The 22966-nt window shown below is 41.5% G+C and overlaps 1 protein-coding gene across 1 annotated transcript; it reads left to right on the forward strand.

Annotated features, from left to right (window-relative positions):
- Positions 1-1294: 1294 nt before the first annotated feature.
- Positions 1295-11311, forward strand: C1H1orf216 (chromosome 1 C1orf216 homolog). The gene is made up of 2 exons (XM_074191029.1): positions 1295-1371; positions 9898-11311. The coding sequence occupies exon 2, from the start codon at positions 9903-9905 to the stop codon at positions 10698-10700; it is 798 nt and encodes a 265-aa protein (XP_074047130.1). The 5' UTR covers positions 1295-1371; positions 9898-9902; the 3' UTR covers positions 10701-11311.
- Positions 11312-22966: the final 11655 nt, after the last annotated feature.

Genomic DNA, 22966 nt, shown 5'->3' on the forward strand with positions numbered 1-22966 from the left:
CGTGTGTGTGTGTGTGTGTGTGTGTGTCTGTGTGTGTGTGTGTGTGTGTGCGTGTGTGTGTGCGTGTCCGTGTGTGTGCATGTCCGTGTGTGTCTGTGTGTGTCTCTGTGTGCGTGTCCGTGTGTGTGTGTGTGTGTGTGCGTGCGTGTCTGTGTGTCCGTGTCCGTGTGTGCGTGTCTGTGTGTGTCTGTGTGTGCGTGTTTGTGTGTGTGCGCGTGTGTGTCTGTGTGTGTGCGTGTGTGTGTGTGTGTGTGTGTGTGTCTGTGTGTGCATGCCTGTGTGTGTGCGTTTGTGTGTGCATGTCCGTGTGTGGGTGTCTGTGCGCGTGTGTGTCTGTGTCTGTGTGTGTGTGCATGCCTGTGTGTGTGCGCTCGTGTGTTTGCGTGTCCGTGTGTGGGTGTCTGTGTGTGTCCGTGTGTGTGTGTGTGTGTGTGTGTGTGTGTGTGTGTGTGTGTCTGTATGTGCGTGTCCGTGTTCCGTGTGTGTGTGTGTGTGCGTGCGTGCGTGTGTGTGTCTGTGTGTGTGTGTGTGCGCGCGCGCGTGTGTGTGTGTGTGTGTCTGTGTGTGTGCGTGTCTGTGTGTGTGTGTGTGCGTGCGTGTCTGTGTGTGTGTGTGTGTGCGCGCGCGCGCGTGTGTGTGTGCGTGTCTGTGTGTGTGCGTGTCTGTGTGTGTGTGTGTGCGTGCGTGTCTGTGTGTGTGTGTGCGTGCGTGTCTGTGTGTGTGTGCGTGTGTGCGTGTCTGTGTGTGTGTGTGTGTGCGCGCGCGCGTGTGTGTGCGTGTCTGTGTGTGTGTGTGTGTGTGCGCGCGCGCGTGTGTGTGCGTGTCTGTGTGTGTGTGTGTGTGTGTGTGCGCGCGCGCGTGTGTGTGCGTGTCTGTGTGTGTGCGTGTGTGCGTGTCTGTGTGTGTGTGTGTGTGTGTGCGCGCGCGCGTGTGTGCGTGTCTGTGTGTGTGCGCGCGCGCGTGTGTGTGCGTGTCTGTGTGTGTGTGCGTGTGTGCGTGTCTGTGTGTGTGTGTGTGTGCGCGCGCGCGTGTGTGTGCGTGTCTGTGTGTGTGTGTGTGTGTGTGTGTGCGCGCGCGTGTGTGTGTGTGTGTCTGTGTGTGTGTGTGTGTGTGCGTGCGTGTCTGTGTGTGTGTGTGCGTGCGTGTCTGTGTGTGCGTGTCTGTGTGTCTGTGTGTGTGTGTGTGTGTGTGTGTGTGTGCGCGCGCGTGTGTGTGAGCCTCCGCTGCAGCCGGCCGCCCCTCCCTTTTCCGCAGTCCCTGCCCGGCCGGTGACTCAGTGACGCTTTCCTGCGGCCGGAGCCGGAGCGGAGCCGGAGCGGAGCCGGAGCGGAGCCGGAGCCGGAGCCGGCTGAGCCTGGGAACCTCTGGGCTGTGAGTCGGGGTTCTCAGCGGGTGGTCGTTTGGGCTCCTTTTGGGTGGGGAACTCGGGGGGCTGGGCTCGGTCAGCGCGGGGTTCCCCGCGGGGAGGGGGGAGGCGCATCTCTGGGCTCCCTGGGCCGTGGGGGGGGGGGAGTGGGGGGTGGGTAAGGCAGAGGAGGGAGGAGCGTCTGCGGAGCATCCCCCACCCCCCGCCAGAGCAATGGCTGGGAGTGGGAGTGGGGGCGGGGCTTGAGGGAGGCCCCGGAGGGAAGACGAGGGGGACCAGGAGGATGAGGATGGAGAGAAAGCTAAAGATGCTCTGGCTCTGCTTGCCCTCCACAAGGCCGGGGTGAATGTGGGGGCCGAGTGATCCTAAAGCCTTCCTTTGCTCACCCGCCTCCCTCCCGCCCTCCCAGCCCCAAGATCCTCCTCCAGCTCTAGGCCTGGCCTTCTAGGCTACGTCCTGGAGGTAATGGGTATGTGTGTCAGAGACCCTCTGGTGGCAGGGCCTAAGGAACTGTCAGCCCTGCCAAGCTGGTTTTTGTTCTAAGTGGATGCCAGAGGACCGCTCAACACTCCAAGATTTCTCATCAGTTGCACATTCACCCAGGTACCACATATTTACACACTCACATACCACATGCATGGACACACAGCTGCACTGCATACAGAAAACATACTGCATGTACATCATCAACACAATACATACCTGGATATGGTTTACATGCATGCATATAATCACACACTACACACATGGCTACATCTCTATGTTGCACACAGAGAACATGTGTGCACATATATGCCCAACAAAATACATTCATAATATAATTTGCATGTGTGGGTGTATAATACTATATGCCTGTACCCATGCATACACAAAGCCCCAAATGAAAACAATACATATATCCTCCTAGCTGCCATACTTGGTGATTTAAAGACTGCTTTAAAAGACAGGTACATAAACAATATTTTATCCCAGTCTCCCTCCCTACATCTTGGGATGGCCATTCTCCTTCCTTCATCCCCTTCCCTGTGGACCTCTGATCACCATTATGCCTTGCTAGGCAACCTGGAAGAATAATTTCTGTTTTTCTATAAGCCTCAGTTTGCCAGTACATAAAAGGATATAGGTTAATGATGATGCCTTCTCTGTGAGTTCAAACTTAAACTTGAACACATACATCTGTTCTAAGCTATTCACAGGGAGGGTGATGACCAATCAGGCTTAGAGCAAGAGGAGAGGGGACAGGCAGAGCTAGGGATAATGGGTGCCTTAGTAACAGAAGGCAGAGATATAAAGGACCTAACGTGGAAGCCAGGAGGAGTGTGACTCAGCTATTCAAGGCCTTTCCACTCAACACCTCCAAATCCCAATCTATCTAAAAATCAGTGAATCAACTACAAGTATTTATTAAGTATATATTTCATACTAGGCATTGTGCCAAGACCCAGAAATATAAATACAAAAGTGAGGTTCTGCCCTCCAAGGTTTTGAGAGGAGGTGGGAATAGAGAAAAGGAACACAGGCACACCAATAAGTTAAAAAAAATTGTCAAAAATGAACACTAATAAAGTAAATTTTGTGATTCTATGATTCTATGTCCACAACTGACAAAGTGATATTCCTCTAGTACAGGACTGCCCAACTCCTAATGTATAGAAATGTACACTGCCAAATAAATAAAGGATTTATAGTATGCAAACTATGTACACCAAGAAGGAAATAGAGAAGAGAGAACATCTTTAAAATGTACATGGGAAGGGGTGGCTAGGTGGCGCAGTGGATAGAGCACTGGTCCTGGAGTCAGAAATACCTGAGTTCAAATCTGGCCTCAGACACTTAATAATTACCTAGCTGTGTGGCCTTACTCAAGCCACTTAACCGTATTGCCTTGCAAAAAAAAATGTACATGGGCACAGGGAGGGAGTGGGAGCTGGAGAGATACAGAAATGCCTTCTAAGCAGGCTAACTCTTTTTTTTTTTTAGGTTTTTGCAAGGCAAATGGGATTAAGTGGCTTGCCCAAGGTCACACAGCTAGTTAAGTGGTAAAGTGGTTGAGGCCATATTTGAAACCAGATCCTCCTGACTTCAGGCTTGGTGTTACCCACTGTGTCATCTAGCTGCCCACAAAATGAACCTGGAAGGGAGCTGGGAATTTCAAGAAGCAGTAGCAAGGAAGAAGAACTTTCCAGGCCTGAGGGATAGCCTGTGTAAAGGCAGGGGGAACAGGAGAAGAATTCCACTTTGACTGGACTCTAGAGTGAGTGAGGAAGGAGAAAAATGTCCAGTAGCTATGGAAAGATAGGTTGGAGTCACATTGTGAAAAACTTGAAATGTCTAACAAAGGAGTTTGCATTTTATCTGAGGAAGAAGGGAGACACTGCAACTTCTTGAGAAAGGGAGTGACTAGGGCAGTCCTGCACTAGAAGAATATTACTTTGGAAGTTGGGTACATAGAATCATAGAATCATAAAATCTGCATTGAAAGGAACACCTGTGGCCAGATAATTCAAACCATACACACACACACAAAAAAAAAAATCCACTACTTAACTTATCGGTCAAATAGTCCTCCAGAAAGTGCTTGAAGAACTTCAGATAAAGAAGACCTATCACTCTCTCAGGCAGGCAGAACTTTCTACTTTTGGGTCAGCTCCATTCTTCTCTCCTTTCCTACTTTCCTTCCTCCTTCCTTTCATCTTTCCTTCTTTTCCTCCTTCCTTACATCTCTTCCTCCCTTCCTCTCTCTCCACCCTGCACTAGAGAATGTCAACATTTCATTCAGATTTCCATACTATGCTATCAATCCTTTCTCTGGAGATGGAAAGCATATTCCTTCGGAGATCTTTTATAGCTAATCTGAGTTTCTATAGTATGGAAAAAAATTTGGTTGTTCACAAATATTCTTCAAACAATATCTCTGTTACTGTATAATACTTTTTCTTGGTTCTGCTCACTTCATTTTTCATTATTTCATACAAGTCTTTCCATGTTTTCTAAAATCAACCATACATATGTATGTACATATAAATATTACATGCAAAATGTACACATAAAATTTCCCCCAATTACATGTTAAAACATTTTTAACATTTTTTAAAGTTTTGATTTCTAAATTCTATCCTTCCCTCCCCTGAGAAGGTAGGCAATCAGATATAGGTTATACATACACAATTATGTAAAATATTTCCATATTAGTCATTTTCTATAAGAAGATGCAAATAAAAGGAACAAATGAAAGAAAATTAAAAATAGCATGCTTCAATCTGTATTCAGATAATACCAGTTCTTTCTCTAGAGGCAGATAGTATACTTCATTTATCCTTTGAAATCCCTCAGATTGTATTCCTGAGAATAGCTAAGTCATTTACAGTTCTTCACTGAACAATATTGCTATTACTGGGACAACATTCTCCTGGTTCTATTAACTTCACTATGCATCAGTTCATGTAAGTCTTTCCAGGTTTTTTCTGAAATCATCCAGTTGTCATTTCTTATAGTAGAATAATATTCTATAATAATCATATACCACAGCTTTTTCAGCCATTCCCTCTAATTGATGGGCATTCCTTCAATTTCCAAATTCTTAGCCACCACAAAAGGCAGCTCATCAAATCTTACAGAGCAGTAGTATTCCATCACAATCATTTACACAAATTGTTTAGCCATTCCCCAATTGATGGACATCTCAATTTACAATTCTTTGCCATCACCAGATCCATTATTATTAGAAATCTTTCTGATACCCCAAACCAAAATGCGTTCTTTGCCACTTCTACCCATTGATTCTGATTATACCTTCTGTGACCAGAGGAAATCCAATCTCTGCAAATATTTAAAGCAGCTACCCTGTCTCCACTGAATCTTCTCTTCTCTGAACTAAACATCCCAACTTCCTTAACCTAAACTCATTTGACTTATACTCAAAACCCTTCATCATCTTTGATGCTCTCATCTAAATGTTCTTCAGCTTAGAAATGTCCTTTTTCATCTGAACAAAATACTTTAGGAGTGGTCTACATTACCTCTTTTAATAAGGCAAACCAAGTAGTTCTGTTAGATGCTGCATCACACTCCTAGCTCATACTATTTGACTATTGAGTACTGAGTTTGTTATCCACTAAAACTGTACTATCTTTTCCCAAACTGCTGTCTAATCATGCTTACCCTATCTTGTACTTGTAAAGCTAATTTTTAAACTCAAATGTAAGATTTTATTTATTCATTTGAAATTTCACCTGATTAGATCCAACCCCCAATGTCCTTGCCTGTTGGTGAATAGAGTGCTTACTTAGACACTTCCTAGGCAAATCACTTAACCTTTTCTAGTCTCTCCATCTATAAATGGGAATAATAATAGTAAGTAACTTAGGATTGTTAGAAAAATCAACGGAAAGATCATATGTAAAGCATTTTGGAAACCATAAAGAGTTATATAAATTCTAGTTAATACCATTATCTTTTTTTGTTGTTTTTGTTCAGTTATTTCAGTTGTGTTTGATTACTCATGACCCCATTTGGGATTTTCTTGCCAAAATTACTGGAATTGTTTGCCATTTCCTTCTTCAACTCATTTTACAGATAAGGAAACTAAGGCAAATAAGTTTAAATGATTGGGACAGGATCAACAGCTAGTATTTGAGATCAGATTTGAATATGAGTCTCCTTGACTCCAGGTCTGGCACTCTATACATTATATCATCCAGCTGCATTAATATTATATATTATATAATATAATATATATTTCCATATAATATATGATAATATATAATAAAATATAATATATAATGAATTATCATCCATCATTTTAGCCATTCTCAGGATTATGTCTACATTTTATGAGTATGTATGCTGTTGATAGTTTTATCCAAATCATTGATAATTGAGGCAAAGACTTGTAGTAAGGAAGATTTGGCTAAGAATATTGCCTTAGAGGTTTACTAGCCATGTCACCCTAAGCATTCAGATAATCTCTGTGACACTCATTCTACTTTTCTTTAAAATGAGGGAAATGGACTTGATGACTAATAATCTCCAGCTCTAAATGACTGTTTATATAATATCCAGCACAGGAAGAGACCTAGTGTGAGGTATCTAGGTGAAGTAATGGGTAGTCAGGAAATGACATGGAATCAGAAAGACATAGATTCAAATCTAGTTCTAAGGTACTTAACTAGCTGCATGACTCTGGACAGGTCACTTAATGCTATTTGCCTTAGTTTCCTCATCTGTAAAATGAGGATAATAAAAACACCTACAGGGACAGCTAGGTGGCGCCATGGATAGAGCACCGGCCCTTGAATCAGGAGTACCTGAGTTCAAATCTAGCCTCAGACACTTAATAATTACATAACTATGTAGCCTTGGGCAAGCCACTTAACCCCATTGTCTTGTAAAAAAATAAAAAATAAAAAAATAAAAGCACTTACCTTCCAGGATTTTTGTGAGGATCAAGTGAAATAATTTTTGTAAAGTGTTTAATATAGTGCCTGGCTCATATAAGATACTATGAAAATGTTATTATAATATTAATAGTTATTATTATTACTATTATCATCATCATTATTACTATTACTATTATTATAGATCTCTGGAGAATTCTTGCCATGTTGAAATTGAAGCACAAACTATTGTCTTTTCAGTCTGGTCATTCAATAAGATCTGAAGTCCTTTAATAATATTATCATTTAGTCTATAAGTGTTGTATCTTGTCTTCTCCATAAGAATAGAATGAGATACCTTTAGGTTCAGCCATGTGGTGTAGTGGATAGAGCTATGGGTCTGGGGCCAGGAAGATTTGAATTTGAATCCAGTGTCAGATACTTGGGAACTGTGTGACCCTAAGCAAGTCATTTACCCTCTATTTGCCTTGGTTTCCTTATTAGTAAAATTAGGATAATAATAGCATCTACCTCCCAGGATTTTTATGAGGATTAAATGCAATAATATTCCTAAAACACCCTGAAAATACTAAAATTCTAAATAAATACTATTATTATATTATAACTTATAAAATATTTCACTAAAATCTAGATTAACTATAAATTCAGCATGCTCCCTAATTTGCCAGTTTAGTTGCTCTATCAAAAAGGAAATAAGTTGGCATTAGTAGAACCAATTCTTGATGAAAGCATTCTGGCTATCTCTGCAAGCACTGGTTCTTTTTCTATCTGTTCCTTTACCACCTCATGATTCTATTTCAGGATCCCCAGAAGTGAAAGATCACTGACTAATCTTTTTTTTGGAAAAATTGAGACATTTGCCCTCTCTAGGTTTGAGATACCATCTTAATTTCCTACAGTCTTTCAGATATTACCTACAGCCACTTAGTAATCACATCCACTGGTTCTTTCAGGACCAGAGACTGTAGTTTATCTGGTTCAGGTGTCTTGATTTGATCAGGAATAATTTACCACCTCTTCGCTTTTCTCAGCTATCAGCTTCCTCCTCACATTATCTATTCTGTCATTTCCACTGAAAAAGTCATTTTCCTTGACAGAAAATGGAAGTGAAATGGCAATGGATTAGCCCATCTTATCTCTGTTCTCCATTATCATCCTATCTACCTCAAGAAAAGCTTCTATCTTTTCTCTGATCTTCCTTTTTCTCTGAATATAGGTTTCAAAAAAAAAGAAAGGAAGAAAGAAAGAAACCGTTTGTGTGTGTGTATGTGTGTACTTAATTCCCCTTACCAGCCTTAGCTTATTCTGAGCTTCTGCATTTCCGATGCTATTTTTACAGGACCATTCTGTGCTGTTATATTCATCTTCTGTTACCTGGTCTTGCTTTCATTTTCTGTACATTTCTGTTTAAAGTTAAGTTGGTTGGTGAGTTGCCTCTGTATTCAAGAATTCAAATCTAGTTCTCAGAAACCACCTTTTTTTAGCAAGCTGTTTATTTTATTTTATTTTTTGCAAGCTGTTTATTTTTGAAATGAGATGCTTGCAGTACATCCATTTGGAAATGACCAATGAGCAATTAGTAATGTGGAATTAGAGCTGAGGAGAGAGACCAGGGCTGAAGATTTCAGTCTATAACCCATCTATGTAGAGATGATGACTCCATGAAGTTGTTATCACTTAGAGAATTTAGAGAGAGAGAGAGAGAGAGAGAGAGAGAGAGAGAGAGAGAGAGAAGAGGGCTCAGGAAAAAAAATCTTCTAATACCCCTTCAAATAATGAGGAGGAAGACAAGGCACTGATGATATCCAACAGAGAAGTCAGAGGAGAAGCAACCAAATGATAGGAGGAGAGCCAGAAATGGAGAGCAGTATCACAATAATCCAGACAGGAGGGATAGCTAGGAGGCTCAGAGCACTGGCCCTGAAGTCTGGAGGGCCTGAGGTCAAATCTGGCTTTAGACACTTACTAGCTGTAGGAGCCTGAGCAAATCACCATAATAAAAATAAGAATGCTAACAATAATAATGCTAATAATAATCCAGGCAGGCCAGAAGTGGTTGGCATTGAATGCCAGAGAGAGAGATCAAAAAGGATGAGGCCTGAAAAGAGACCATTGGGCTTAACAACTAAGAGATCATTCCTAACCTTTAAGAAGGCAGTCTCAATTTATTATTAAGTCAAAAGTCAGATTGTAAAGGGTTGTGAGAGGAGAGGAAGAGGAGGCAACAATTGCAAAGAGCTTTTTGTTTTCCTTTGACCAGGCAAATTAGGGTTAAATGACTTACCCAAGTCACACAGTTACTAGGTGTCTGAGGTAGGATTTAATTTCAGGTCTTCAGGTCCTGATCCAGGCCTGGTAATCTATCTACTGTACCATCTAGGTACCCCCAAAAAAGTTTTTTATCTAAGAGTTTGACTTGAGGGTGGGTGGGTGATCTCTATAATTCCTTCTACCTCTAAGTCTGTAGGGTTGGGGGTTTTTTGGTTGTTGTTATCTTTAAGTCTAGGCCTTGATGGCTAGATCTCTAAAATGATATGACTCACCCCTTTCCAACTTACTTTTGTGTAACTTCCCCCATTAGATCTGCAAGCTCTTTGAGGGTGGGCACTATCTCCATTTTTATTTGTGTTGGATCCTGCAGTTCTTGGGACATAAAAGTTGTCTAATAAATGCTATTGACTAATTTATTCATGAGGCAATTTTAAGTCAATTAGCATTTTTTAAATGCCTTCTTGTTGCCAGGCTAAATCTAGAGATGCAAAGGAAGGCAAAAAAGATCATCTCTGCTCTCAAAGAACTCACTGTATAATAGAAGAGGTAGAGGTGGGAGGGGGCAACAGGATAGACTCATGTAGCAGGTCGTGTTTCACCTGAGTTTTGAGCAGTAGTGAAGAGAGATGGCATGGAAGGCAGGGGAGACTGTTTATGAAAAAGCACTGAGGTGGGAGATAGCACTGTGGGAAAGTTCATGGCATCTTTTCTCTACTTTATAGCATCCTTCCTCCTGATCAGGCTATTGCACTCTTGTTTTGAACCATTCATTTCTACAGACACCTAGTACTATTAATAAGACCCTGTGTTTAGCAATCTAAATACAAAAGAAAATGTTTTCTCTTTCCTTTTCCCATCCCACAGTCAAGATGTTTGCAGTGCAGCCTGGGCCTCCTGAACCCCCATTCCTGGGGGGTTCACCTGCCTCTGTGTCTCAACATGACTATGAACCAGACAATAACTCCAACTTTGTGACCAGTACCTATGATGCCAATGAGAACTGGAGCCAGGGACTTGGTGGAGCCAGGGGTCCTGGCCTAGGTGAGGAGGAGCTGACCCTGATGCAGAACCTGTCCTCAGTCCCCTCTGATAACCAGGCTGTCCTGGGCAAGAGGCAGTCCTCTGTTTGTGGGCTCCCAGGCTCCCAGCCTGATGGTTTCTTCCTCTCTACAGTAGGGGAGATGCGCAGCCCACCAGAAGGGGCTGAACTTCCAATAGCTTCAGGACCAGAACCAGAGAAGAGTGGTGGGTTGGGGGCCACAGCTGTTGCTGGCTCTCCTTTGGAAGACATCGGCTATGCCAGCAGCTCCCTGAGTGTGGAAAGTCCTGAGAGCAGCCCAGGTCCCTCCTGGGACAGCCCCAGCCCCTGTCCTGCTCCCCCAGAACCTGGCCCAGCTCCTGATGGCTTCCTACCCACCGTGACCCAGGCAGTACAGCAGCTGCTGGCTCGTGAGCGATATAAGGAGCAAGAGAAGGAAAAACACCATGTTCACTTGGTCATGTACCGTCGTCTGGCTTTGCTACAGTGGATCCGAGGCCTCCAGAGTCGTCTGGCTGGCCAACAGGCCCGACTGCAGGAGAGTTTTGACACAATCCTGGACAACCGGAAGGAGCTCATCCGAGGCCTCCAGCAGGGGCTGCCACCTCGACCTCAAGACAGAGGCTGAATGCTAATCCCCTCTCATTATCCATCCCTTCCCACCCCCCCCCCCAACTCTGTGACCTGAATCCAATCTTACTCTGGGGTCAGTCTATGCTCAGCTACCCAAGGGTTAATGATTCTCTTTGGGATTCTCCAGACCTTGATTCTCCTCCTCCCTTCCCTTCTCCAAATGCTTCTTAGGAAGCTCCCAGCACCACCACAGCTGTCCCCAGATACCCTGTGCTTCCCTGGGAGGTTTATGGGAGGGGATGGCCCATATTTTTAGATTACCCAAAATTTGAGTATCTCTCCTATCCCTCCATAGCAAAGAGCTTAATCAGCTATGGTCATCCTTCCTAGAATGATAGATTGTCAGAACTAGGAAGGCCCCTAGACATCTTCTAATTCAAACTCCTCAATGGACAGAGAGACTACGTTGTCCTGCTCAGAGTCTTATTGGAAAGTTGGTAGCAGACTTGAGATTGGAAACCAGGTCTCCTAGTTCTTGGGCTAGACTTAGAGCTCTGCCTGTTCAGCTAGATTCTTTACCTGAGTTCTGACCCCAAAGCCATCTGAGAAAATGGTTATCAGTAATGTTTATTTATGACTTTTCTCAATAAAAAGAAATATAAATTTATAAGCTAGAATATAGTGAAAAAGATATTTGAAATGTTGTGGAAAATCTGAGTCTTCTATGCTAACCTCAAAAAATTTTGCAACTTGAATTGATTTGATAACATTTCTTTAAAGCAGTCTACCAAGAGATGAAGGTGCCGAAGTCTAGTCTTGCAAGGAAGAATGCCAAGATTGATGTATGAATGATGTCTAAGGAGGCTCCTTGTTAAGGGATAGCCCCTTAGGATGGAAAAATTGAAACCCTGAGTCAGGGAACAGCTATTCCACCTATTCAGTTATTGGGAAGTGAATTGGAGGCATTGGAAGCATTCAAATGCAGTTAGGTGGGTCAGTGGATAGAGCTGAAGGTCTGGAGTCAGAAAGACTCATCTTCCTGAATTTAAATCTAGCCTCAGACACTTACTAGTTCGGTCACCCTGGGCAAGTCACTTTACTGAATTTGTCTCAGTTTTCTCAAATAAATGAGAATATAAAATGAGCTGGAGAAGGAAATAGCAAATCACTTCAGTATCTTTGTCAAGAAAACCCCAAATGGGTGTCATAAAGAGTCGGACATTGGTAAACATCAAGGAAGTAGTCTAGCAGAAGCTAGATGATTACTTCTCAGAGGAATAGTTATATTCTGAATTTTTCTTCAGTTGTTTTTCAATCATGTCCAACTCTTTGTGATCCCATTTGGGGTTTTTTTGGCAAAGATGTTGAATTTGTTTGTCATTTCTTTCGCCAGCTCATTTTTATAGATGAGGGAATTGAGGCAAATAGAGCTAAGTGACTTGCCCAGGATCACAGAGTTAAGAAGTATGTGAGGCTGGATTTGAACTCAGGTTTTCCTGACTCTAAGCTCAGCCTAATCTTTACTGTGCCCTAGATGCCCTTCAGAACTGGATGGTCATCTAGTTCAACCCTATCAATTTACAGATGAAGAAACTGAAAACCAAAAAGATCAAGTGACTTGCCCATGGTCACACAAATAGTAAGGGACAGCAATGGGGATTGAACTCTCATATCTGATGCCAAACCCAAGGATCTCACTAAACCTGCTCTGAGGTCCTTTCCAACTCAGATTTTATGACCCTATGAATAAGCACATCTGAACACCCACATAGATGTGATCATTGAAGTTGCTTTAAAACTTCCTTTTCCTATCTGTAAGGAGGGGAGGTTGGACAGGGAGACTCTCTCTATGGGCTCATACAGTACTTAAATTTGAGTCTGAGATTGTAGAAACTACACACTAGTCCAGTTCCCCTTCCTCCCTTCCTTCTTGGGAGATAGGTGGCAGCCTAAAGGATAAAGAAGGGGCAGAGAAAGGAAAGTGATTTGGAGACCCAGGCATTTCTTAGTCTTCAGCTCAATGTCTACCCTCAGGCAGGTAGGCATCCTCCTCCATTCTCTTTTCTACTTTCATTAATTTTCTTTAAGAGAAGATTGAGCTAAATTTAGACTGTTTGGTTTCCAAGAAATTTCTTCTCCTAATCCCTGATTTTAGCAGCAACCCAACCTGAGATGACTTCTGAGGGAGAAATCGAAAGGAGGTTAGACAGAACCTTTTCCCTCAAGCACCACAAGTGTGATGAGGAAATGTAGCCCTGTCTGTATGAAACTTCTATTAAAAACGAAGACACAGGCCTGGAACACAGAGAGAAATTTAAAACAACAGGGATAGACTTATGGATAGGAAAGGACCTCAGAGGACAACTAGACAAACTGCCTCATTTTACAGATGAAGAAATTGAGTCCCAGTGATTTGTCCAAAGTCACACTGGTATTAAGTATAAGAGGTAAAATTTGAACTCAAATCTTCAGATGCAGAATTCCTATTCTTGTTCATGTACCACACTCCTGAAGTCCTAAGTGATGCCTCATCATAGCATGGAGTTAATTCTGAGTTCTCAAAAGTCATGCTTTCAGTTTCTAAGTCCAACAGGTCTTTCCAGATTTGATAGGCTTTCATTACCTGCACTTGACAGGCAGGGTGGCTTTGCTCTAAGGACCAGTTTGAGGAAATTTGAAAAGGCTCATTACCAGGTTGCCCATATAGGCAGTGTAGAAGATTGTGTCCTAAAGTCAATAAGGAATGAGATGCTATATATTCACAGAGAGGAGCCTATACACTGATGAAATTACCTCTTCTTGAAATGTGAAGATTATTAAACAAGAATAATCTGGGCAGAGGCCTTCCATGGAAATGGTACTCTCATTGTGCTTCTAGAGAGCTCCAGAAAGATTCTAGAGATTCTAGTCCATAGAGATTAACCCTGCCAGACTCCAGTCTCCTTTCTCTTCTCTGCCCTGCCTCCCCCGGGAGAAGGCAAATTCATAAACCACCAGGGAAGGAAAAATCAATCCTAGACTGGATTCACAGACTTTTTCCATTATAGTCACTGGGGATCTCTCCCCCCTCCCAAAAATGGGCTTCCCTAGAGGCTATTGGATAGTTCACATGCAAGTTGAATAAGGTCACACTGGCTTGGTGCATTGGAAATACTAAAACATGGGAGGATTCTCTGAAGACCTAAACTGAGGGTAGCAATGGTTGTCAAGTGGGCTTCCTGGATGTAGGGGACTGGTTCTGTGGGAGGGGATGCGAGTGGCCAAAGTGGAGAGAGAACTGATGTAGGCAGAGAAATAGAACTCAGGAGCAGGAAGGATTATGGAGTCTTCCCTTTAAGGTAGTGAGGACAGTTCTTGGAGGATGGAGAATTTGGGGCTGGTGAATTAAATTGAAGAAGCTCTAGGCAATGGATGTCAGAGATTGCCCTTCCTCTCTGGGTTTCTCTCTCTCTCTCTCTCTCTCTCTCTCTCTCTCTCTCACTCTCTCTCTTTGATTTTTGCAAGGCAATGAGGTTAAGTGACTTGCCCAAGGTCACACAGCTAGATAATTATTGTGTCTAAGTTCAAATTTGAACTCAGGTCCTCCTGATTCCAGGGTCAATACTCTATTTACTATGCCACCTAGCTGCACCAACACTTCTCTTTTCATTAACCTCAAAACCCAAATTTGAGCACCAGAGAACCCACACCAGGAACAGCTGCCCTTCCTTCCCTCATCACTTTATCTTTTCTTCTTCCTCCTCACCTTCCTTCCCTTTTCCTTTTTTCCTCTTCTTCCTCCTCCTTACCTCCACTTCCCTAAATCAAGGAGCATAAAAGCCAGGAATTTAGAGCTAGAAGGAATCTTTGAGGTCATCTAGTCCTATTCCTTTATATATTGCCCAAGGTCATAAGGGGAATAAAGTGGCAGATCTAGGACTTCTGCCCCCACTCACTATTCTCTACTCTAGGCTAAATAAATCAAGTTCCTTCACCTTGTCCTAATCTGAAATAATCTCTCATCATTTTGATCACTCTCCTTTGGACACCAGCTTGGACTCTGACACCAAAAGCTGCATGGTCCAGTAGAGAGATGACTGGATTGAGAGTGAAGAAGTTCTGGGTTCAAATCCTGACTGAGGATTTCAATTGAATGAATGTAAGTTATTCACATCCTCTAGGGACCTGACTTGCCAATATGCTTTCTAAAATATGGCACAAAGAGCTGAACATAACGTTCCATATGTGATTGGATTGGACCAGTGAACGTTATCCATCCATATACTATGTTTCTCTTCATGCAACCTAAAATTATATTAGGAACTCTGATATCAAAAGCAGTGAGAGGCAATCAGCAGGTACACCCTGTATGTATTGTTTCTGACCATCATCCACCACTTCTGAAAAGGAAAAAAAGACATTTTCTCAATTCTTCTCTCCAGCCAAGCTTCCACAAAGCACACGGTTTATTAAGTACCTATAATGAAGATCCTAGGCACTGTATCCGGCTCTGAGATTGCAAAGACAAAGCTTAAAAAACAAAACTAAAACAGGTGCCCTAAACTGTGAGTTTAGCTGTATGAGATAAGATAAGTATAGACATGATAATTTGAGTAGGAGGTAGACAAACCAAAGAATTAAAGGAGTTTTTTTTTTTTGATTGATCTGAATAGACTTCCTCTAGGAGGTTGCCCTGAATCATAAAGGAAACTAGATATGCTTTGAGGCAGAGGCCAGAAGGGAATGCACTTCAGGTGTGGGGAACAGTCTGTTAGAAAGGCATGAGGCCTAGAGGAAATGCCAGCAGGTCAGTCTGGCTGAAACATTAAGAGGGGTAATGTAAAAAAAAAAAAAGAGGGGCAATGTGTAATAGACCTGGAGAAGCCAGCTGGCCCCAGATTGTGAAAATTTTAAAATATGCTCAGGAGTTTGAATTTTATTCTAGAGGCAATAGGGAGCCACTGACGTTTATATAGCAGAGGAGTAATATGATCAGCTGTGCTTTGGGATGATTTTTTGGCAGTTCTGTAAAATGGAATGGGAAGAGGGAAGAAGTTTGGAATCTAATAAGGTTTTGGGGGAATTTTTGAGGAGGTTTTGGCTTTGTGATAATCCCAGATTATGAGAAGAGCCTGCCCTAGAGTGGGGGCCATATAAGTAGAGAAAGTGACAGAAATAGATCTTATTAAGATCATCATAGGATTATAGAACTAGGAGAGGTCATTTAGTCTGATCCTTTATTTTACTGATAAAGAGACAAACTAAGTATCTTGTCCAAGGTCATATGGGTAAACAGCAGAAGTGAAATTTGAATTCAGGCCCTCTGAATAGGTGGTACGTGATTAGAGTGCCAGACCTAGAATCAGGAAGACATCTTCTAAGTTTAAATCTGCAAATCACTTAGCCTTGTTTGTCTCAGTTTCCTCATCTGTAAAATTAGCTTCAAAGTCTCCCAAACACTGAGCAATATGTGCATTTGAAGGTCTATAGAGCTGGTGTGCTGATTTATTGTTGTATGCCTGTGAAACCTGGACCCATCATTCCCCTAACAGCAGTGAATCACTTCCATATGAATTGTCTGAGAAAGGTCCTAAAGATCACCTGGCAAGATAAGGTGCCAGACACACATGGAGGTCCTTTTTTGAGCTGAACAGCCAAGCATTCAAATGCTACTGCAGAATGCAATTCTGATGGACTGGTCACATTGCTTGAACACCAAACATGGATGGGGAAAAGACTATTTTATGGGAAGGGCAGAAGAAGTGATATAGACTCTCAAGCTTTTTCTGAAGAACTTTGGAATCGATTGTGATGCATGGCACACCTGCATCAAAGAAGGTGTTATGCTCTACGAAAACAGACTTGCAGTAGTAGCTAGAGGGAAACCTGAGATGTGCAAATTTTGAGGCACTGTCATTCCAAATGTTTATTAGGACTATTTGTGTCCAACCTGTGGTAGAACCCTCTCAGCTTGAATTTGTTTGATTGATCACACTGTACTTTGGACCCAACATAATGATGTCATTTTGGTTCTCTTTGTGCATGATGAACAATCAATTAAAATGAGCTGGAGAAGAAAATGGCAAACCACTCCATTATCTTTATCAAGAAAACCCCATAATAATTACCTAGCTGTGTGGCCTTGGGCAAGCTACTTAACCCCATTTGCCTCACAAAAAAAACTAAAAAAATAAAAACAAAACAAAAACAAATGGGGGGGTGGCTAGGTGGCACAGTGGATAGTGCACCGGCCCTGGAGTCAAGAGTACCTGAGTTCAAATCTGGCCTCAGACACTTAATAATTACCTAGCTGTGTGGCCTTGAGTAAGCCACTTAAACCCCATTGCCTTGCAAAAAAACCCTAAAAAAAAAAGAAAGAAAACCCCAAATGGAGTCATGAAGAGTTGAATCAACTAAACAACAATTGAGGCAGTGTTCTTGTCACTGGTACCATACTGTCTTGTCATGAAGGGTGAGGGTAAATAATAAGTCAAGGATTACTTCTAAATTGCCAACCTTACTGGATTGTAGTGCTCTCAATAATAATAGGGAAATTTATAGATAGGATGGTTTTCAGGGCAAACAGAATCAATTCCATTTTGGATATATTGAGTTTGAGATAATTATAAGAGATCCCAGTGGAAGGGACTAAAACTCAGGAGAAAGACTAGGACTGAATATAGAGAATGGGGGGGTCATCTATTTAGAAATGATATTCGACCCCCCTGGAAGGTGATGAGATCACCAAACAAGAAAGTATAGAGAAAAGAAAAGGTCCCAAAGAGAAAGGCTTATGAGATGTCCACAGGTAGGAGAATAGTAATGGGTGTTAATCTAGTGATGAAGTGGTCATACAAGGTTAGTCTTATGGCCTCTTACCTGGATTATGGCAGTAATACTTTAAATGGTCTCTATTTCTACTCTCTCTCCTTCCCAAACTATCCTTCACACAACTGTCATTAAAAATATTCCTAATTCCTAAGACTGCCTGATGATTCCCTTATTACCTCTGATCTAAAATACAAACTTCTCAGCTTAGCATTTAAAACCTTAGCACCAGACAACCCCTGCAAGCTTATTGCACATTACTTCCATTCATTTATTACAATACAGGCAAAACAGGCCTACTTTCCTGAATTCAAGGATCCATCTCTCAGTTCAGCATATTTGCCTAGGCTGCCTCCTTATGCTGAGAATAAACGTCCTATTCACCACCATATCTTGGAATCTTTAGCTTCCTTCAGGGACCATTCACCAGAATAGGGAAGCCTATCCTGATTGCCCTAGCTGATCATTCTTTCTCTGTCTCCTAAAACTATCTTGCATTTTCTTCTCTAGGTAAATGTTGTAAGGTTCTCCATTTCACATTCACATATACACACACATACATACACATACACACACACACACACACACACACACACACACACACACAGACACACACACTCAGCCTCCAATGTTCCCTATTCCTCCATAGAATGTAATCCCCTTGAAGAAAGGGACTCTTTGTATCCCCAGAACTTGAAACAGTCCTTGAGGATCCATGTTTAATGAATATTTGTGGAACAAATAAATCAGCTTGGAGCAGCTAGTCAGTGCAGTGGATAAGGTACCAGCTCTGGGGTCAGAAGGACCTGAGTCCAAATCTGGCCTCAGTCACTTGCTAACTGTATGACCTTGGGCAAGTCATTCAACTGATTGCTTCCTCGCACCCCAAAAAACAAACAAACAAGGCAAATCAATTAGCCTTCTCCTTTTTCCTATCATAGCTAAAATATTCCTTTTTTGTTGTTGTTGTCCTTGGCATTCTTCACTAACTGATTCATCACTTGCTCTGAGCTTTAATGTTCCTGCCTGTTCACAAAATAATTTCCAGGCTCTTCTATTGAATTCATCCTACATTATTCCCCTACCTCTATTATTTCTCCCTTTTTTAAAAACAAAGTTGGACCATGTTTTTTTGTGTCTGCCAAGAGAAACAAACACAATCCACAGCCCCCCCGCCAGTCCAACTCACAGCTTGGCAGCCCCCAAGGTCAACATGGGGCTTCCTCTGTAAGAACTTGGAGACCTGGGGAGGAGGCACCCCTACTTCCATCTTCTTTTTTAAAAAATTAAATGCTTTTTTTATCTGCTCACTAAACACCCCTTTACTCTTTAGCCATCTCCCTCCTTATTTTCCTCTTTGGAAATTTTTTTTTCTTGTAGTCTATCATTCTTCTGGAGATGATTTTCTCTGTAGAATCTGAGCCTGTGGGAATTCCACCCTTCTTTTCTCTGAAACCTTTTAAATTCATACTCCCCTAGATTCAGGTACATGTCAAACTATGGCCTTTCCCCCCTTCTTCTGAACTATAAATCTGAAAGTAGAATGGTAACATCCCTTGAAGGTTCCCATTGTTTCTACTTCAGAAACTTTTGGTCAGCATCAGGTCCCAAACAATAAGCTATTATTAAATAACAAGAATAAGAATGAATAAGGCTATTAATAAAACAATTCAATGACTTTTCAGTTGTTTTGGTAAAGAAAGAATGTCAACAGCAGTCAAGATAACTGGATTACATTAATATATTATACCTCTGTGACAAGTAATCTGTTTGTGATTTGTTTCTTGCATGTTTTATCAATATTTTCTTTCTATCCAGGTGATCTCTAGTGTATTCCCATAACAATTGGACTTCTGTTTCTCTCACTATTGATCTTCACCAAGTGTGTCTTCCTCTTCTTCCTGGATATCCTCACACCTGTCTTCATAAATTTGACTTTGTTCCCATTATTTATTCTGTTCTTTTTAAATTAAAGGATACATTTCCATAATCACTTTCTAGGCATAAGTCCTGTTCAAGGGAGACAGTTGGTTTAATTTGCCTCCTTCAGTTAGAATCCCTGGTTGACTTTTATTATCAACCATAAGCTGCCCCTAAATCAATCCCTTTGGGCAATAAACAAAGATCTGTGGTGAAGATCAGTCTCAGTCTCTTTGTCAGTATAAGTCAACCCTTCTCTGAATATTCTCTCTGCCTCCTCATTCCTTCCTCTTACCATTGAGTCAGGTCTACCCACTGTCTCTAGGATAGGACATCATCCAGAGAGCTCAGATAGAGAGAAATGGATATGGTAAATTTTCTGGACAAATGATCTTTCAGGTGCTTCTGGGAACCAGACAGTAGTAACTACAGTGGGGATGCTTGTCACTTCTGTGGTACAGTAGAAAGAGCTCTGGACTAAGATTCAGAACACCTAAAGAGAAATCAGAGGAAGGTGATCTGAGGAGCAAAGAGCCTCAAGACCATGGCACAGACTGATCATCTGAAGGAACTGGAGGTGTTTAGCCTAGAAGACAGAAGATTCAGGGAATTTTATAATAGTAGTAGTAGTAGTAGTAGTAGTAGTAGTAGTAGTAGTAGTAGTAGTAGTAGTAGTAGTAGTAGTGATAGTGATAGAAGTATAATGATAATAGTAGTGGTAGTGATAGCACTAGTAGTATTAGTGATAGTAGTGGTACTAGTGATAGTGGTGGTGGTGGTGGTGGTGGTAGCAGTAGTAGTAGCAGCAGCAGCAGGTAGCATTTTATAGCACTTTAAAGTTTGTAAAACACTTTACAAATATCCCATTTGATCTTCACCACAAGCCTAGAATGAAAATGTTATCTCTATTTTACACAGGAGGAACCTGGGGAACACAGAGATTAAGTGATTTCTTAAGGTTACATGGGGAAGGGAAGGGAAGGGGACAAGGCTTTATTAAAACCCAACCATATGGCAGTCCCTGCCCTTAGTCACTTTATAAATCCAATCTCCCTCTATAGTGGCTCCCACTAAGGATGGGTTTTTGTGGTTATAGTGCTATAGGAATATATAATTATTGTTGTTGTTAATTGGTAAAAGAAGCTAAGAAGGTGCCCACAAAAAGCAGACAATCGCAGTCCTGGGAGAGTCCTTAAAAGAAGGAAACCAAGTTTGATTGAGCATCCAATCATGGAAACGGGATGCTAGCAGACCAAGTACTAGAAATGGGGGATCAAGAAAGATTTCATGTAGCAGGTGGCATTGGGACTGGATCTAGTTCATTCTTTGTCTGCCCTTCAAGGTTTAGCTATAGAGATCTTCTACAAGAAGTCTTTCTTGATCCTCCAAGCTTCTAGTGCCTGCCCTCCAAATTAAAGTATCTATTTGATAATTGTTATATGTAGGAATTAATGAATGAGATAACATTTATTATGTTTACTATGTTTGACACTGTGCTAAGTAGTGGGATATGAATATAAAACACAAGATAGTCTCTGCCATCAAGGAGCTTACATTCTATAATATGGAAATATAACACAATATAGGGGATTTGTAACCAGCCAAGGATGTTAAGTACAGGAATGGTAAGTAGATTCATAGTATAATTGAAAGAAATGTCCTATTAATGCACTGTTGGTGGAGTTGTGAACTAAGCCAAATATTCTGGCAAGTAATCTGGAACTACACACAAAGGGCAATAAAACTTTAGTCCAGCAATAACAATACTAGTCTTATATCTAAAAGAAATCATAAAAAATAGGAAAAGTCCCACATGTTACAAAATATTTCAGCAGTTTTTTTTACAACAAATAATTGGAAATTGAGGGGATGCCCCTCAGTTGAGGAATAGTTGAACAAGTTATGGTGTATGAATGTTATGGAGTACTATTGTTCTATAAGAAGCCATGAATGATTGGACTTTAGAGAAGCATGGAAAGAATTACATGAACTGATGCTGAGCAAAGAGAGTAGAACCAAGAGAACAGTACACATTAACAACACTGTGAGCTGACCAACTATGATGGATGTAGCTCCTCTCAGCAGTTCAGAGCTCTAAGACAAACCTGGGAGACCTTTTATGGACAAATGCCATCTATATCCCAAGAGGGAGAAAATACCACAGAATATGACTGGATACTATATATTCAATTTTTTAAAAAAACTTATCTTAGTTTTTCCTCCCTATCCTATGGTTTTCTTTCTTTATCCTTGATCCTAATTTCCATATACAAAATGACTAATATGTGAATATGTTAAACGCAAAAGTACATGTACAACTTTTACCAGACTTAGCTACCAAGGGGAGGAGGATGGGAAAAGAGGGTAGTAGAAAAATGTGTAACTTATAAAATATGCAAGGCGATGAATGTTGAAAAATGTCTATAACTTGTAATTAGAAAAATAAAATGAAATATCAAGAAAGAAATGTCCTTTCTGTGAATGGTACTGATAGTTTGATAATTATTTCTGGAGCAAGAGATGATAGAGGAGAGGGTACTGGAGGTAGCACAACAAGAAAGTAGCCATCATGTAGAGTGATGAGTTCAGAGATGAAAATGCATATTAAATTCTTATTAAACAGGAGTTCGGGACTTGGGGTGGGGGTAGGTGAAAGATAGAATGAAAGTTAGAATATGGAAAACATTTGCTGTCTCATGCCTCCTTTTCCTTCCCCTTGATTGTAATTTTCTGCAGGTTCTTGGAACTGTAAATGAGAGTTGGGTGACAGGTGGATGCCAAAGGTGGATGAGCAACTCAGAAAAAGGGTTCAACAAGCCCTCACACCTGGGATGCTAGCCACACATAGGAATACTGTGACTCCAAGAACCTGTAGGAGTGCAGCCTATAAAACAGTCTCTGTGGATGGATTAAATCAAGTTGAGAGTAACCTGTTGGTGAGTTAGAATGTCTGACCCAAGCACATGAAGACTTCCTGGTGGAATGGAATGAGAACAATTTGTTCCAAAGGTCATGAAGCAAGGCACTATAGAGCACTTAGCTCTTGGTCAGATAACAAAAACACCAATATCTTCCCCTACTTTCTGGGCCATTGCCAGGTGCTTTGACTTTTATACTGCTACTAGAATTTGATGACACAGGAAGAAAAGGAGGTTAATGACTTTGAGCAACTCTGCCTCACTTAAATCCAACTGGTACACATCCATGATCCCATTGGTCCTCTTTATAAAGAAAGTTTCTGGGGGCAGCTAGGTGGCAGAGTGGATGAAGCACCACCCCTGAAGTCAGGAGCATCTGAGTTCAAATCCGACCTCAGACACTTAAAAAAAAATACCTAGCTATATTACCATGGGCAAGCCATTAACTCCACTGTCTTCCAAAAAAAAAAAAGCTCCTTTAGGGCAGAAATTATTTCATCTTTTGTTTATATCCCTAGCACTTAGCATAGGGCCTGACATATAATAAGTTCTTAATAAAAGTTTGGTGATATCAATTGGTTACAATGTCAGTCCAAAATATATGCATCTCTATGGGTTGTCCATACAGCTATATGACACAGATATTATCTCATTTGATCCTCTGTGAAAAAGATGC

Source organism: Macrotis lagotis, chromosome 1 (genome assembly GCF_037893015.1).
Source record: "Macrotis lagotis isolate mMagLag1 chromosome 1, bilby.v1.9.chrom.fasta, whole genome shotgun sequence".
In the NCBI taxonomy this organism is placed as follows: Eukaryota; Metazoa; Chordata; class Mammalia; order Peramelemorphia; family Peramelidae; genus Macrotis; species Macrotis lagotis.

Excerpts from the sequence above, each read along its gene's own strand:
- C1H1orf216 (XM_074191029.1), top strand. The coding sequence starts at position 9,903 with ATGTTTGCAGTGCAGCCTGGGCCTCCTGAACCCCCATTCCTGGGGGGT.